This window comes from Thunnus thynnus, chromosome 5 (genome assembly GCF_963924715.1).
Source record: "Thunnus thynnus chromosome 5, fThuThy2.1, whole genome shotgun sequence".
Taxonomy (NCBI): domain Eukaryota; kingdom Metazoa; phylum Chordata; class Actinopteri; order Scombriformes; family Scombridae; genus Thunnus; species Thunnus thynnus.
The window spans coordinates 19,505,271-19,521,157 of NC_089521.1; the positions used below are offsets into that span (position 1 = coordinate 19,505,271).

Sequence of the window (15,887 nt, forward strand, 5' to 3'; positions counted from 1 at the left end):
TCCCTTGGAATCAGCCTTTGACATGATTTTCTGTCAAAATTTAAATTTTGCTGTTCATTTAGTTGTGTCCAGCAGAGATCCTTCTCTGTTCTTGAAGGCATTTGAATAGAAGATAAACCTGCAAAATCTGAACCTGAGTGTTTATTTTACCACAATTTTGCACCTCTTCCAGAGTATTGAACTTGTTAGGTGGATTATTTGTATGAAGCTTTATGGAAAACATTTAGGCAAACAGCTACAGTAGATGCAGCATTTAAACAATCGTGTGCTTTCAGTGGAAAAGCAACATAATGAAGATCAGTTCAAAAAACTTTTTTCATCAAGCAGGATCATTTAAAAGTATATCAAGCAAAGCACACACAAACACACAGATCTCAACCACACACACAGGATAAAATAACTCAATAAATAGTTAGACTGCTAAAAAAAAATGCATATTATAATACAAGTGCTACAACTAAAAGTACATATTACCAGAAAGACTGGCAATGTGACGACACTCCTCAAGCAGTTCAAATAAATCATCATAGTTTTTTTTCAAATACTGTATGTTCTCTGACGCAGTGTCGTAAAAATCAACTGTTTCATCTTGAGTAAAGCTTCAACCAGCAATCTGTTGACACAATATTCCACTTAAGCACTTTTTTTTGAAGATGAACCTTCTGCCAGACTGTTCTCATAAAGGAGGGATATACTGTAATTGCAAAGTGTGGTCTGTTTGAAGACATAGTTATTCCCGACCCCCCAAAGTCAGTCTGTCCTTCCTCAGGCAAGGTTGCTTAAACAAGTTCGAGCTCCTTCACACTCCACAGTGGAGACAGGCGCATGTGGGGGTCCATTTGATCTTGAGGGCTTTAAATTACACCAGATCTAGTATAAGTGCATTTGCATTTCCTGAAATGTGTGAGATCTGAGCAGCAAATACTGTGAATTTCCTAATTATGTGTTTATGGTTCTGCATAATTATGTAAATATCAAATCTCTCACACACACACAGAAACACACACAAAAAAACATTGTTCGGCTCTGAGTGTGACTTTCACTGTTTAATGAAATGATATTCAACAGAGTAGCCACTCTTTTCAGGCACAAACTGACCTTTTGTTCATTGAAACAAATTATTACTTTTCACTGGATTCCATGAGAGCGAAGGCTGGGCTTGAATGCATTATTAACAATTTAGATAGACTAAAGGAGCTACATGAATGAGGAGTCATACGATGTTACACATACTATATATGAAACCTACTAGTGAGGTGACAAAAAAGAAAAGCAGTGCTTTTAAGCACAGACATCTGGGCAACAGGTCTTTCAAGATTGTCTCCTTTTGAAATGATACAGCCATAAAAAAAAAAAAAAAAAAAAAATCTGCCTCTAGCGGAAACAGACGCTTTGATACAGTCATGTTGTGTCTAACGCTCAGGCCTGTTATTGTGTTGGAGTGCTGTAGGCAGCCGGATGTGCCTCAGGAGTCTCCCCACCTGGAACTCATAACTCTTAAAGCTCTATCCTGGCAAGGTGTATTTATGATAGTAAATAATATAGCATTTGTTGTCTGGCCTCTAAACAGTGAGTCTCTGTCTCAGTGCAGTAAAGCAGCAGGGTTTTATTTATCCACTTGGTTTGGGACTTTCTTTGAAAACAGCACATTACTGTATATTAAAAGAGAACATGCTACAGTATGTATGCTATCCTTATTCATCCTTGGGCGCTTTTTGTTTGAAGTAAGCCTGGTACATACTGTACTGTGTAGATATATTATAGGGATGCCATGTGTCTATAGGGCAGAAAAATGGAGAAAATCCTGTAAATACTGTGATTCTATCTCATTTAAATGTGTTCTGACTCGCAGTATCAACTCAATATGCAAAATTTTGGTATCACTCGGATGAAAAATTACAATCGATGGACTCTTGATGCTTTTTTAATGAGAGTTACTGTAATTGCCAACTGGAGTTTTTGAAATGTACGCTGCTGCCTAAACCACTCGAACCACATTCCTCAGCTCATTCCGTTTCATGTAACCAAGCCCAAACATGTTTAAACAGAGTTCAAATACAAATTCATTTTTGTTTAATCACAAATCAGATCAATCAACTAGTGATAGGATACAATTTCCTCAGATATACTGTACTGTGCAAAAGTTTGAGACACTAAAGTAAAGTTAGGATGCTTTCAGAAATAATGCTATAAATAGTTTTTATTTATCAATTATCTTCATTCAAAATGTAGTAGAAGACACTGAAATGAAATCTAAATATAAAAAACAGCAGCAGTTCTCCTCGGTACACCTGCACACAGTGTTTAAAGGTATTTGGCAGGTCGGTTGTTCCTGGAGAACTTGACACAGTTCCTCTGTGGATTTAGGCGTCTCAGTTGCTTCTGTCTCTTCATGTAGGGCTCTGTGGGTGGTGAGTGGGGAGGATGGGGGCGGCATATCATAATATCATGTGGCTGAACATTGTTCTTTATGACTCTGGCTGTATGTTTGGGGTCATTGTCATGCTGCAGAATAAAATTGGCCCTGATTAGATGCCTCGCTGATGGTATTGCACGATAGATAAGAATCTAAACTTCTTAGCCTAAAACATTTGCACAGTACTGTATATTGTTACAAAATGCAATTTAGAGTCGATGTCAACAGCCCCAACATTTTGCATGTATATTAATATGATTCCATCTCTGTGGAATCATATTAAATATACAGTGTGTGGAATTGTTTTTAATTACAATGACAAATAAACCTTATTTAAGATTTCTTTTCTTCAGAAACGTTAAACACCATCACAGAATGGGAGTCATTTAAAATAAAAAATACAAATCTAAAAACTGTCATCATTATAAAAATTCCGATTCATATTCTAAAAAACTTTATTGTCCATGACAAAGTGATGGAAAATTTTCTTTAACAAAGTCAATAAGTTAAAAAAAAAACACAGAGTCAGTATAAAAACACACAGTCAATAGAAAAACACACAGTATTCTGACCTTTCTTAAATATGAAAAGAAAACAGAAAATTTGCTTCATACAGTATTTTCCTCTGAACAATATCTGAAAAACACACGCTCTCGTGGGATAGAAAAAAAAAAGCTTCCTCTTATTATTATTACATTAACCTTCTGTTTGAATACATGGTGATTCTTCAGATATGCACTCACAGGACAGGGAGCGCCCTGCAGCAGCAGCCTGCAATAAATTTGTCACATGGCATTTACAGACACACTTGCCTAATCAACCTACTTTTGAATGTCTCACAGTCTTATATAACACGATTCCAATCACAGCTCAGGCACAGGGCCACTTTGCCCTTGGAGAACCCTTCCCATCGCTGACATGCTTTTACCATGACAGAGGTGGATCTCACAGTGCAACCTTTATGTCTTTTGTTCTTTTCTATTGTGTAGGTGTGTGTAAACCCTCTGAGATAGGCGTGTGTGATATTTTAATCAAACTATCTAATGGTATTAAGAATGAAATTGTGTAATGGCCTTATCAGTGACGTGTATTGATTTGACATTACCGATAAGGCCACATGTGTAGTTAAGACTTTATTGTGTGTGTGTAATTCTCTCTGGAATAAAGACAGCTGAGGAAGTGCATGTCTTTGTAAGTAAGACTCATAGTTAATGTGTGTTATGTAAAAAGATGTTAAAGTCCAAATGAAACCATTTTGAGAGCATCTCACTTCTGTATCGTGATGTATTTGAATGTGGAAAAGTGGGCGTGTCGTAGTGAATCTTTGCTCTTTGCCGCCAAAAGTTGAAGACCGATTAATGGGTGGATGTCATGATATAATTGGTTGAAATTGATTGGTTTAAGCCTACATAAGCACACGTCATATTTTGTTTTACAGGAAGCACAATATGACTGGTGATGTGATCTAAAAGGGTTAAAAAGGCATTTTTCATTTCATCTCGACCTTAAGGGTACAAAAACACAAAATATAGATACAAATCAGCATAAAAGCATCACAGCCATGTCTATGTATGATAAGTCCATGTGTAAAGATTTAGAAGCATTTCTATCAGGAGAACTGCAGGAGTTTTTGCAGAGTGCTCTTGAGCGTCACATCCTCCTCGGGCCTGCTGTCGGGGATCATGCCTGCGCTTCTCTCCGCACCCAGCCAAATGCTCGGCCTCTTCTCTCTGACGGCCTGCAGCCCCGCCTGGGTGATGTTCCTGCAGAAGTCCACCCTCACTTCCACCAAACTGACGCCATGAGCCACCACTCCATCAAATATGCTGTCAGTGATGCGGACGCAGTTCTCCAGGTAGAGGTGGTGCAGCCTCCTGCAGTTCTGCAGCACAGAGATCACATCCTGGTCAGTGATGTGTGCGCAGCCAGACAGGGTTAGGGAGAGCAGGTTGGGACACCTGTGACACAGACAGCAGTCAACATCATCACCCAGTGACAGGTTTGCACACACGTGATGGAGTAGAGACCTGCCTGCGGTTATTTTTGCACGTCACGCCTCAGGACATATCATATAGTAGGGAGGGATTAGTTTGTTTAAAGAAAGACTAGTCCTAAATAAGCAATGCTATTTGGCGTGTGCGTTTATTTTCAAATAAACACTCTTTGGGTCTCTTGAATACAATCAGATTTCAGAGGAGAACATATAGATCAGGGACTAATCTTTGCCATATGTGAATGCAAACAGACAGGCAGAAACATGATCTGTTTAATGATAAAGCAGTTTAATACCCTGACCAAGCTGTCTATTCTTTACACACTGTCCCTCTGGGCATATGTGTTTCCGTCCTCTAAAAAGCTTTTGTGAATAAATGGACTATGGTGCTATTGAACAGAACAATAACAGGATATTTGATGAAATATAACATGGCAAAAATGCATTTTTTCATACTTCATTTTTCAGGAATGACCTCTACAAATTAAAGTGATTTTTTTGCTGTGAAAAACATGTTTACAGCATGTTTTCACCCACTATCAGGGGTGCACTGCAGCCTACTGGCAGGCCTGTGGTATAGAGCTGGCACACAGACACTCTGATGGCAAAAGATCGAGGATGTCATTCACGTTTGCTGATGCAGATTACATAAAGACTTACATAATCTTACCACTTTACCACATGTGAGCCAAACATATTCCAGTTGCCTGCAAGTGTTGAGGGTACTGCCCCAGTAATCTCTGTACATGGGATAGCAGTCAATCCACGTGCCCCACTGCATTGTTGCATGGGGCCAATGTGGGGCTTTATCAGAGGATGTGATTGCACCGTATTGACATTACCAAAAACAGAAAAAGAAAAAGGGGAGGTGGAGCGGTGGTATGAAAAGAGCTCAAAGCTGGTGGCATTTAGAGGTTCAGTCGCTCTCTAGTGACTACAGTTAGTGTGTCTCGACAGAGAAGGTACATAGAGGTAAACATGAAAGGAATAAAAACGTCATCAACTCTTGTTACATAATCCACCCTGTTGTGGCACCTCCCCTTACTTTGTGCACATAGTGTTTTTTTTTTCTTATATTTTTTTAAACAAAGGCCTGTAACTACTGTATGTGCACCTCATCGTAACATGTCCACATCAGATTCTCCTGTCTTATTTTCCTACACACACACATTAAGTAATGTTTAACATCAGGCAACTGGCTAATAGCACCTCTTGTGGTGGCAAACTCACTTACTTAGTCCTGTTTCTAGACACATTTACACTTGTCTTCTATTAACATGTCCCAACTACAAGACTGCACCCTCTGATTGAAAAAAATACTCCAGTTTTTTTTCTTCTGAAATCTAAAATTGGAATTTGAATAAATAAATTGTAAGTGCAGTAATAATCCAGCTACAGTATGTAGAAGAATTTTCTCACCAGCCATTTTTGGTTTGTGTATTCCCTTGTTTGTCATTTGTCTATCTTTATTTATTTATCCATCTATCTGTCTATGCTGTATGCCATAAAAATGTCTGTGGTATGTCCTTCTTTCCATTTAGGTTTAAGACATTATGTAGTTCAAATTAAAACAAACTGTGGGGGGGCAGTCTGGTTTGAGCTGGGGACAAATCTCTGCTGCTGAGGCCACAGCAGAACACTAACTACACTGCTTAACCTGTAATCATCTCTCTAATGACCTGTTTGGTTTCCTAACAGTTTTTTCGTCTGGTCAAATTATCCAGTGAACTCTAAAAGGAGCTACGACATAGATTTCACATTCAGCTCCTTGGGTGAAATGGGAGTAGAAGGGTTTGTTTCAAACATCTTTCAATTTAAATTCAGAAGTGAATATTTTAAAAATAAAGTTGCAGGCAAGTTGTGAGCATAGGTCATAACTTGAAATTTAAATAGTAACCCAAGACGTGTTTTTTTTTATGCTGGCACTTGTTTTGCAGGAGAAAACATCGATTTATTCAAATGGTGTACATCTCACTTTGCAATGAAAATGTTTAACTATGCCAAAGCTTCTTGTGCCACCCACTGTACAACCCACACTACATGGCATGTTGAGCATGTTAATTCATGTTGTATAATTTTAGTACTGTGCCTTCAAGATAATAAAAATTGAAGTTCCTTAGTTCCTGATTTAGTCACCTGACATTAGAGAAGCATCACACTGGAAACAACACTATAAAGAGGCCCAAAGACATGCTATGTTTTATAGTTTTTTTCCATGAAGAAGAGAAAAAAAAAAAAGGACAGCCGTGAGCTTGGCGTCAGAGTTTACGCGGAGTCTTATCCAGGAAGAGGCAGGCAGAGACAGACGCACATGTTCATTCCTCTGACAGCAACAAAGAGCCAATTGTAGGCTCCACCTGCCTGCGTAAATCTCCAGTCTCCAGCTGACTGGGAGGGTCCGCGGCCAAATCACTCTTTATCACCCCCACAGCTTCACTGTGTCCCCTCCCACTCTGTCACGTGCACTTGCTTTCTTCTCCTTCAGACAGTTTGGGGAGGGTTTATCAGTATGCCATGAGTGTGGCTTAAGGGTGTTGAGATACAGGGCCCAGACAAAGTAGGTGGTTCTAGTTTGGACTGGTCTCACAGCTCTCATGTCTCAAATTTCACAATACAGGAAATCCTCACAGGGTCATACACTGAGCGAATGAGCCTGCCTCTCTTCCCTCCTCTTGTCCCGGCCAGCTGCGGTGGCCAGGCTCCCTCACATCAACGGTTATTACTGGCTGCCTTGAAGAAATTGTCCAGAGACCTCATTACGCCTCTCCAGGCTGATTCCTGCATGCAGCCAGCCACGCACAGGGCTGAAAGCCAATAGAGCTGGCATGTCCTACAGTGACCTATCAAATCCAACTATCACATCATTCAATAAATATAATTTGATATCTGACCACAGTTATGTTAGTTAATAGAATCAGTCTTAAAAGTCCCACAGATGTGTCATTTTTCTGTTTCTGTAGCCAACTCCGGATACACCATCTGTTTCTAATGATTTTGTTCCTTGCTGCCTACAGCTAAACATGGCAGCTTCAGTAAGCCATGTGCCGCTAAATGAAAACAGTTTTGTTGCCTGTGGTGGGTGTGAACGACCCTGAAAAACCCAGGAATTGTGTGATCCATTTTCAGGAGACATCTGAGCAAACGTTAAATTATTGAAGACAAACTTTTGAATGTTTGTGTGAAACCTCAGGCTCCTGTAAAGCATTTTAACATTATCTTGTGAAAAACAACTGCAACAGCAACGGACAATAGAACAGGGACAATTACACAATGTCGAACATCCAAAATACCTTTGTAAAGCTTCTCATGTTTATGTAATTGTGACTGTTTTAGAGTGGTGTTCTTTCAGCGTTGTGGTCGTATTCGCTGTGGCTTGTACTGTTGTTGCTTTCTATCAGCAGTTCTCAAGTGGTCACGAGGTAAATATGAGCGTTCGTGAGAGGAAAGTAAAGCAGAAAAAAGCATATTTGTGTTACTTTGTTTTCACACTTTTTTTTAAAAAAAAAATCTTTGCCTTTTTTTGTGAATTACAGGATAATTACAATTCTTGAGGACTCAAAAGTACTGGAGGTTCAATCAATCTTTGGTTGAACTGGTCACAGCTCCTGGATATATCCAAACTATGAGAGCTATGAGAAGTCACAAGCAGACACGAGTTTGTTTACAAGCCAAGAAAGTGTTTACAAGCCACTGCTTCAGATTACATTACAGATTATATTTTGAGGTGCTAGTGTTGTTCTGTCTGTCTTCTGTTGGTCTATTTCATCACTGACAAAAAATAAATCATTCCAAAATACATAATCACACACACAACACTCACATGTGGCAGACATGAGCCAGGAAATTGCTGACCAGGCTTTCATGTTTACTGCAGATGACCTTCTGAAACGAGGTCTTCAACCAGTCTTCAATGTTGCACACTTTCAGGACCCTGCTGGAGTACCAGCAAATAGTCAAGTAACGCAGAGAGGGTCCCAGCACAAAGTTGTCCCACCTCAGCTGACAAGGGGAGCTGAAGTGGAGCAGGTTCCAAAGACGGGGGTCCAGGAAGACATCACGCATCTGGTGACAGGTAAGAGACAAACTCTTCCGACTGTCCTTATCCAGGAAGGAGAAAAGGTGGAGGAGACATTCACGGTTGAGCTGTGTGAGATGCATGGTGAGCCTTCCCAAGACAGCAAGAGAGGCCTTGTCCCTGCGGCGGTGATAGACCTGCTGGTAGGCAGCAACAATGAGCCCACAGCCCGTATTGTGTGGCCTAGATACATGATGCCTCCTCAGGCACACGCTGGAGGCCTGCACATATAAGGCCGTGGAGTGAAGGCTATTTTGGGAAGACAACTGCTGGTTCAGTCAAAGATGGAAGTGTTTAAGCCATACGCTCCCTTTTCCATCTGTCATGGCTCTCAACAGGCGGTAAGCAGCCCACTGGACTGAGCCAGATGTTTACACTGCCCTGGCCTAGTTCTCAGATACACATACACACTGAGTGTCACAATAAAGAGAAACACCTCCACACTATACTGCTATACAATAACCCTGAAATGAATGCCTCCCTGGTTAAAGTTCTCAGTTGTCCAGACTCTGAAAATGTGTTTTGTATTACGGTTATTTCAACTTCACAGTGTGTATGTGAGTTTGACAGTTTAAAGCCACTTTCAAATTCAATATTTTTCAATGAGGGAGGAGTAGTAATTGTAATTTTAAGATGTTTTTTAAATAATTAACTAGTAATCAAACTTTTTTGTGATAAAACCATATCAGATTTATTTAAAGCATGTGTGCCTTTTCAATTCTAATATTTGTTTTTAAAGAAATGCTGCTGTTTGGTGCAAAAAATTGAACATGCTAAATGTCCACTTCATATAGAGAGGAGCAAAAACGTTAGAAACACCTTACAGCATAATGTGGCCCACTACAGCACCACCACAAACACAAATGACTGAGTTGAATTGGCCTCTTCGCAGCATCAACAGCTGACAAGCTTTACAATCATAGGAGTAGACACTTGTTGTGCTGGACTGAATAGAGGCCGTACAGTACGACTTGACCCATTTTTGGGACCTAAGAACTTCCCTCTCTTATTCTGGATAATTACAGAGCCTAATCGTTTTATAAGTTACACCTGGCAAGCCTTGCGTGTGAGTGAAAGTCACGGGCACACAGTGTTACATAGCACCTTGCCTAAAAGAACATAGAGAACTATGACTCAGTATGTGTGTTTGAAATTGCTCAATTGGAGCACAGAGGACACATTGAGATGGTAAGAGGCAGAATACCATTATATCTCAGTCGTTACGCCCTGTTACTTTACCAGTTATGTCCTGTTCCACTTGTTATCACCAATCTCCAAAAAACAAAAGACATTGGGAAATGCCACTGTTGAGTGGCTGATTAATCTGTACGGTGACTCAGTGTGTCATGATGTCCTCCACCAGACTTCTGATCTAACAAACATGACGCAATGTGAGCTTTATTATTAGCAGCTGTGATCTAGCCTCTAAAAGAAAAAAAAAGGAGGTAAAAAAGGCCACTTGTGTCATTAATGGGGACAGTAGTGAGCCCACAGCCACCTGTGAGCAGGCGAGGACGAGCAGCTGTTCCTCTGCATACAGGAGTGCTTGTTTCTGCTTGAGCGAGAAGACTGACTGGCTGGCACGTGTCTCGAGGGGAGCTCTTATGTATGTGTGTGTGGGCTGAGATGTTTGTGAGAGGGAAGAGAAAAACAACCAAAAAAAAAAAAAGGCTTGCTAAAACTTTGTTCTCTCTTTCTAAGGTTGTACTTGGACATATCAAAGGATGTTTTCCATTACAAGCCATAATGAGGTTGTTTGATAGCTTACAAAATCTAATGACGCAACAGGTGAAGAGGACAGTTCCTGATATGAACACCGTACCTTACACCCAGTCTGTCTATTTTACACTTTACAATTAAACTTTAAAATAAAAAAATAATAAAAATAAAACTGTATAAAGAAAGAACACCCAGCTACAGTATAGGCTGAAAGAATTATAGGTGAGATTAGGAAGATATTCTTTTGATGGTCATTCATTTACAGCTGCAAATAACTTTCAGTATCAGATAATCTACTGATTAATCAATCCATTTATAAAATATCAACAAATAGTGAAAAATGCCCATCACAACTTCCTAGAGCCCAAGATGACATCTTCATGTCGCCTCTTTGTTTGAACAATAAGCAAGACAAGAAAAAATTGAAATTGAAAAAATTAAACAATTAGATTATTAAAATAGTTGCAGATGAATTTTCTGTCAAGTGACTAATCCAATAATAGTTTCAGCTCAACTTTTATCGTCCTTAACTTTGTCCTTCTTTAGGTTTAATTTTTCTTGTTGCTTTCACAGCAAACTAACATACAGGATCAATTAATTTATACTATAATTCATAACTTTGTATTGTGCAATTGAATTCAAATATACTGTGTCACAAATAAACTTCACCTGGATCTAATATTTAAGGTGATTTGTCCTTATGAGGCAGTGTGGCAGCATGATTCTGAAGTGTGAAGAAGTAATTCAAAAATCGGAGCTTCTGCCATTTAAAAGATTGATAAAACTAGATATTAGCACCGTCAGAATAAAAAGATTTTGAATAGCATAAAAGAGTAATGGTAGAAATAAACAACCCTGTCTTCGTGTCTAGTTGCATCCTCTACATGTTGTTTGGTTGTGCTAATGGATTTGTTATGGTTGGGGGAAGGCTACAAAAGGAGTGGGTTTCAGAAATGAGTGAAATTTAAGGTCATTTTTCTCCACAGATAAAAAAAAGGAACAAACATTTGAAAAAAAAGGATTCTCCATTGTATTTTTTCATTTTCACTTTTTCTGATACATGTTTTAAAAGAGCATTTCATCAGTGCCTGTTTCAGATCAACATAAAATGTTAAATGACACTCTGGCACCAATACAGACAAACAAAATTTGAGAATGATTCTTTCACATTGGTTCTGGTCAAGAGGTTAAAAACAACTTTTTACAGCCCTAATGAGCACTTGTCAGTCAATAAATGCATTGCATTCTAAAGCCTAAAATCTCCCCTAACTGGAAAACAGAACTACGAGGTTCTTAAGAGGTGGAAAATATAAAATTGGAAACTTTAAAAACAATAGAAACACCAAATATTGTTACAATGACACAGTGTCTTGACACAATGGATATTGTCAGTCTAGGCTAAACATTGGACCAACAGAGGTTTTCCAAGGCTAAAGCTTTTACTTCATTCTTTTAAACGATCACCTTTGGAATCTATTACATACGGAGAGAAGTCTACCTCAACCGAGGAATACAACATCAAAAAAAAAAAAGTAAAATGTCATACTAAACAAACAAAATCGAGCAGCAAATTATACATGATGCTGTCATGCAGGTCATAAAAACAAAATACTTGCACATACATTAAAGCTGGGGTAGGCTGTTTTCTGGAAAAGGCAAAAAAACAAAACAAAACAAAAAAAACAAAAAAAACACCAGAATTTAAAATACAGCCCTCCCCCTGCAGCTCTCCCCCCTCTCCTCTCTGTCCAAAGCTCCTCCCACCAGAAGAGCACGCGCATATGCACGCACTTCGTACGTGCACACAACACAACAGTTTACTACAGCACTCACTCACACAGCGGAAAGTTTGGAGGTCAGACGAGCAGCGGGATACCAACGAATAGGAAGTAATAGGACTGCATGAATTGCAGGAGAGGAAAAAAAAAAAAAAAAAAGATGGGAATATCAACAGAAAGCAGAATGAAAAGCGATGTGCGATCATCAGACTACTTCCTGTAGGCGGGGGAAACTGAACGGCACATAATCTTATCAACAATGCTGGAGCGAGAGACTTTCATGGAAGTAAACTTGGCTCTTTGACGGACTGGTGAGTGAGGAGGTTTTGGAGGCGGACAATGAAAGAGGTGGGCAGAGTGTACGCAGGTAGGTAGGTAAACAGGCAGGTAGGCCATCCAATCATTTCATGCGGACCGAATGAAATGACTGGATGGACTTATTACAGGCTTGCAGCCTGGATTTTCTTCTTTTTTGTTAGAGCATTTGATTTATTGATTGCTCTCAGAAAGTAAAGAGAATTTCAACAAATACAAAAAAAATGCTTCTAAAATAAATTGCCTACCCTAGCTTTAAACGTGAAAATGAACTATTTAAATCAAGCACTGTGAGAAATGTGACTGAGGTGAAGCCAGAGTGGAGTGAGGATCTGCTCTGAGGCAGTCTGACAAAATCATTGTGCCGCGGCTTGTATAGCTTGGCTAGCATCCTCTGTTGCAGCCGTGTCTGAGGTATCCCTATCTGTTGCAGCATTTACTGAACCAATTCTCTCTGTGCCAGCTTCATCCAGTGCAGCCATGGCTTTGCCCACATTTTCCAATGCAGCATTATCTGGGGCCTCCACGTCCATCAAAACACTGTCTGTGGCCATCGGGTCTGATGCAACCTTGTCCTGAGCAACTACTTCTGAAGAAACAGTGTCCGCGGCTGCTGCGTCCACAGCGGGTTTGACTGTGACTGCAGCTGTGCTGTTCGTGGCAGTCTTGTCTGAGGCCACCTGGTCAGTCCTCTCCACGTAGAAGAGGATGTAGGCCTTGGCCTTCCTCACTGTGTCTTCATTGGTCAGAGTCACTGTGCTGTCATTGAAGTGGTACCAGCGGCCTTCGTGGCTGCCGTATGCTGTGTAATGCCCCGATCCAACCCTGTGAGCACAGATACATACAGTATATCACATTCTGCTGTCTGGCTTCAAACAAGACATTTACTGCAGCTGCTGGAGTCAGAGGAACATGTTCAGCTTCACCACACTATCAGCGACACAACATCGCCACTTAGAGGTCAAAGGTAAAACAGCAGCACACCAATGAACAGCTCTTGGCATATTGAAACACATTTCAGGAACTCGTAGTTTAGTGGCTACATGATTTTTTTTTTTAACTGCAGCTCTCCACGAGGCTTTTCAACAAAACTGCAGCGATTGGGTAACACACCTCAAATAGCCAACTGCCAACTGCCAACCGCGGTAGGCAGAACTGACAGGCAAGATGCTAATGTATGGATTTATTATTGGGTGTTCATTTTTTTTTCTGTGTAGGGAACAGCTGTTAATTTTGCTACCATGGTGACGAGAGTGCATCACTGCACATGATAACCTGTGAGCTATAGTGTGAAAATAAAAAAACCTCTTGACCTAAAAACAAGTCTAATGTAAGCAAGATGCTGCTGTAAGTGCAGTAAATTATAAATATACAAATGAAACTTAAATCCAGAAGTCATGAATATATATTACAGTATGACTTTCCAAAACTAGAATACTCCATATGAGAGCAAATTTAACAATTAACATGACTTTTAGCATTTTCTTGTCATTTTCCGTATTGAAAATAATCTGAAAGATGCTAAAACATCTACTCACCCAGAGCCATGATGCACTACAACAGCAACAAGGTCATACAGGCAGCTTTCTGGTAACGAGTTCTCTGGCTGCAAACAGAAAAAAGCAAGATGGGAATTTCACTTCGGTACACTCGATTCCACCCACACAATCTTACCCCAAATATTTAAAACTTAGTATCCGGATGTGTACACAGGACAAAGGTATCAGTTTCATAATGGTGCACACATAAAAGTTAGTAAGTAATTATGGTACTTTCAAATTCCCAAAAAACCTGGGTGGCTTCTGAGTCAGCATTTTAGAGGACCTACAAGGTTTCACCAAATCAAAAAATGATATGACTTAAAGGATCATAACCAAAAAAAAGAATAATTTGAAGGGAAATTCCAGCTCTCAATACTGCCTCGCTCAGGATTGTCAGACGACAAAATTGTTGCAGAGGAGCACCCCCTAGAGCCAGCAGCCATTTAGACATTTAACTGATCATTGACACAGAATAATGTCAGTGCATTGCAAATGAATCAATGCTGATTACACAGACAAGAGACAATCAAGGGCTGCATAAGTAGTGACTTCTGGAAATGAATGACACCTTTACTGCAACACAGGCCTGCCATTTACATTGCATTTTTAATTTAACATCTGTATTTATTTCTCTATAAATGTGCACAGTGCAATTTTATGACGATCATGATGTAGTAATGCTCTAGTCGACAGCAGAGGCTGACGGTGATCTCTCTGAGAGCTAGCAAAACATGTTTTTACCTCTGTGTGGATAAAAATCCATCATCAGCTGACTGTGTATGGGGAAAATTTAGTTTGACTAAATCACCAGTTTGGCAAAGTTACTGCAATTTTGCATATAAAAAGACCTCCTATAATATCTACATTTCAAACAGACTATTCCTCATGCTGTCTGTGGCTCCTCTGTTTGAGCCCAGCGTCAATGTAGTCATTATCGTTCACAATCATTTTTCACGTGCTGACAACTCAGTTGTCTGGGATTTTGCTTAAGATCTTTCCTTTTTTAAAATTACCAACGCATACCCCTTCATTACAAAGGCTTAAATTTGGCACAAGTACACTGGTATTGTGTTGTTCCCTGCAAGTACGACTGAAGTGATGGCAATAAAATTTCCACTATGACCACTTCAGAAAAAAAAAACAACAACTTGTTTTTCCTCTCTGAATCTTCCATACAAGTGGACACAGAAAATGGCTTATTATTACAAGTATTAGGATATTTTTTACTTTGCATACTGTGTTATGGGTTCACAGTTGGCCTCTGACCTATTACGCTTCCAACTATGTTCTGTGAGGACTATCATTCATTTTCATACATTTATTATTCCTTGTTTTTTCATCATTTTAAATGTACTTGTAAATCACTGAGTTACGACAGATGTATACTATGTCCTTATATTCCTTGTCTACAATTAAAACTATATTGTGAAATTCTATTATTAGCATTTCTTATAATGCTTTGAGCTTACCTCGAGCAGGTAGCCCTTCATATCCAGACCTTTCAGTGGAAATTCCACATAGGTGTCCACTTTATTTCTTAAAAAGGCTGTCCAATGGAACCTTTTGAGGTGCAGACACAAAACCTACATTTGGGAACAAAACCTCCAATTACAACAAAATTCAATGCATTTTCCACACTAGTTTACTTTCACAGAATAAACAGTTGTATTAAATGTGTTGCTAATTTAGTAAACTGTCACTAAAATATTGAGAATGGTTCATCTCCTACCTTTGGCAGCTTCTGGATCCAGAACTTCTTGGTGGATTTCTGTCGTTTTCTACACTTATGGCAATAGTACAGCTCTGTTTCATCAAGCTCTTCCAGGTCAGTGAAGCTTCGTAAGCAGTCTACAACACCAAACAAACACAAAATGCTCTCATGAATCTTATGAAGCTTAACACTCAAGATACTTAAACTGACAAAAAATCTGACATCTACTAAGTCTGACAGTGGGAAACAGAACTTACCACGTAAGGTGCATGTCGGCCCTGGCTCCTGGTCCTTACTTCTCTTTTGTCTGAACTGGCTGGGAATGTCCAAAGACAGATC

The 15,887-nt window shown here is 39.6% G+C and overlaps 2 protein-coding genes across 2 annotated transcripts in view; both read right to left on the reverse strand.

Annotated features, from left to right (window-relative positions):
- Positions 1-1,027: 1,027 nt before the first annotated feature.
- On the reverse strand, positions 1,028-8,714 carry fbxl22 (F-box and leucine-rich repeat protein 22). Its single transcript, XM_067589837.1, has 2 exons — positions 8,230-8,714; positions 1,028-4,374 (listed from the first exon to the last, which is right to left on the reverse strand). Exons 1-2 carry the CDS (start codon positions 8,565-8,567, stop codon positions 4,026-4,028), a joined length of 687 nt encoding a protein of 228 aa, XP_067445938.1. The 5' UTR covers positions 8,568-8,714; the 3' UTR covers positions 1,028-4,025.
- Positions 8,715-11,209: 2,495 nt separating this feature from the next.
- Positions 11,210-15,887, reverse strand: part of usp3 (ubiquitin specific peptidase 3) — a 10,643-nt gene continuing 5,965 nt past the window's right edge. Inside the window, 5 exon segments of the mRNA XM_067589842.1 lie at positions 11,210-13,121; positions 13,835-13,902; positions 15,307-15,420; positions 15,567-15,685; positions 15,806-15,887. The exon segment at positions 15,806-15,887 is cut by the window's right edge and continues 15 nt beyond it. Of these exon segments, the coding sequence (XP_067445943.1) occupies positions 12,653-13,121; positions 13,835-13,902; positions 15,307-15,420; positions 15,567-15,685; positions 15,806-15,887 (852 nt within the window). The 3' untranslated portion in view covers positions 11,210-12,652.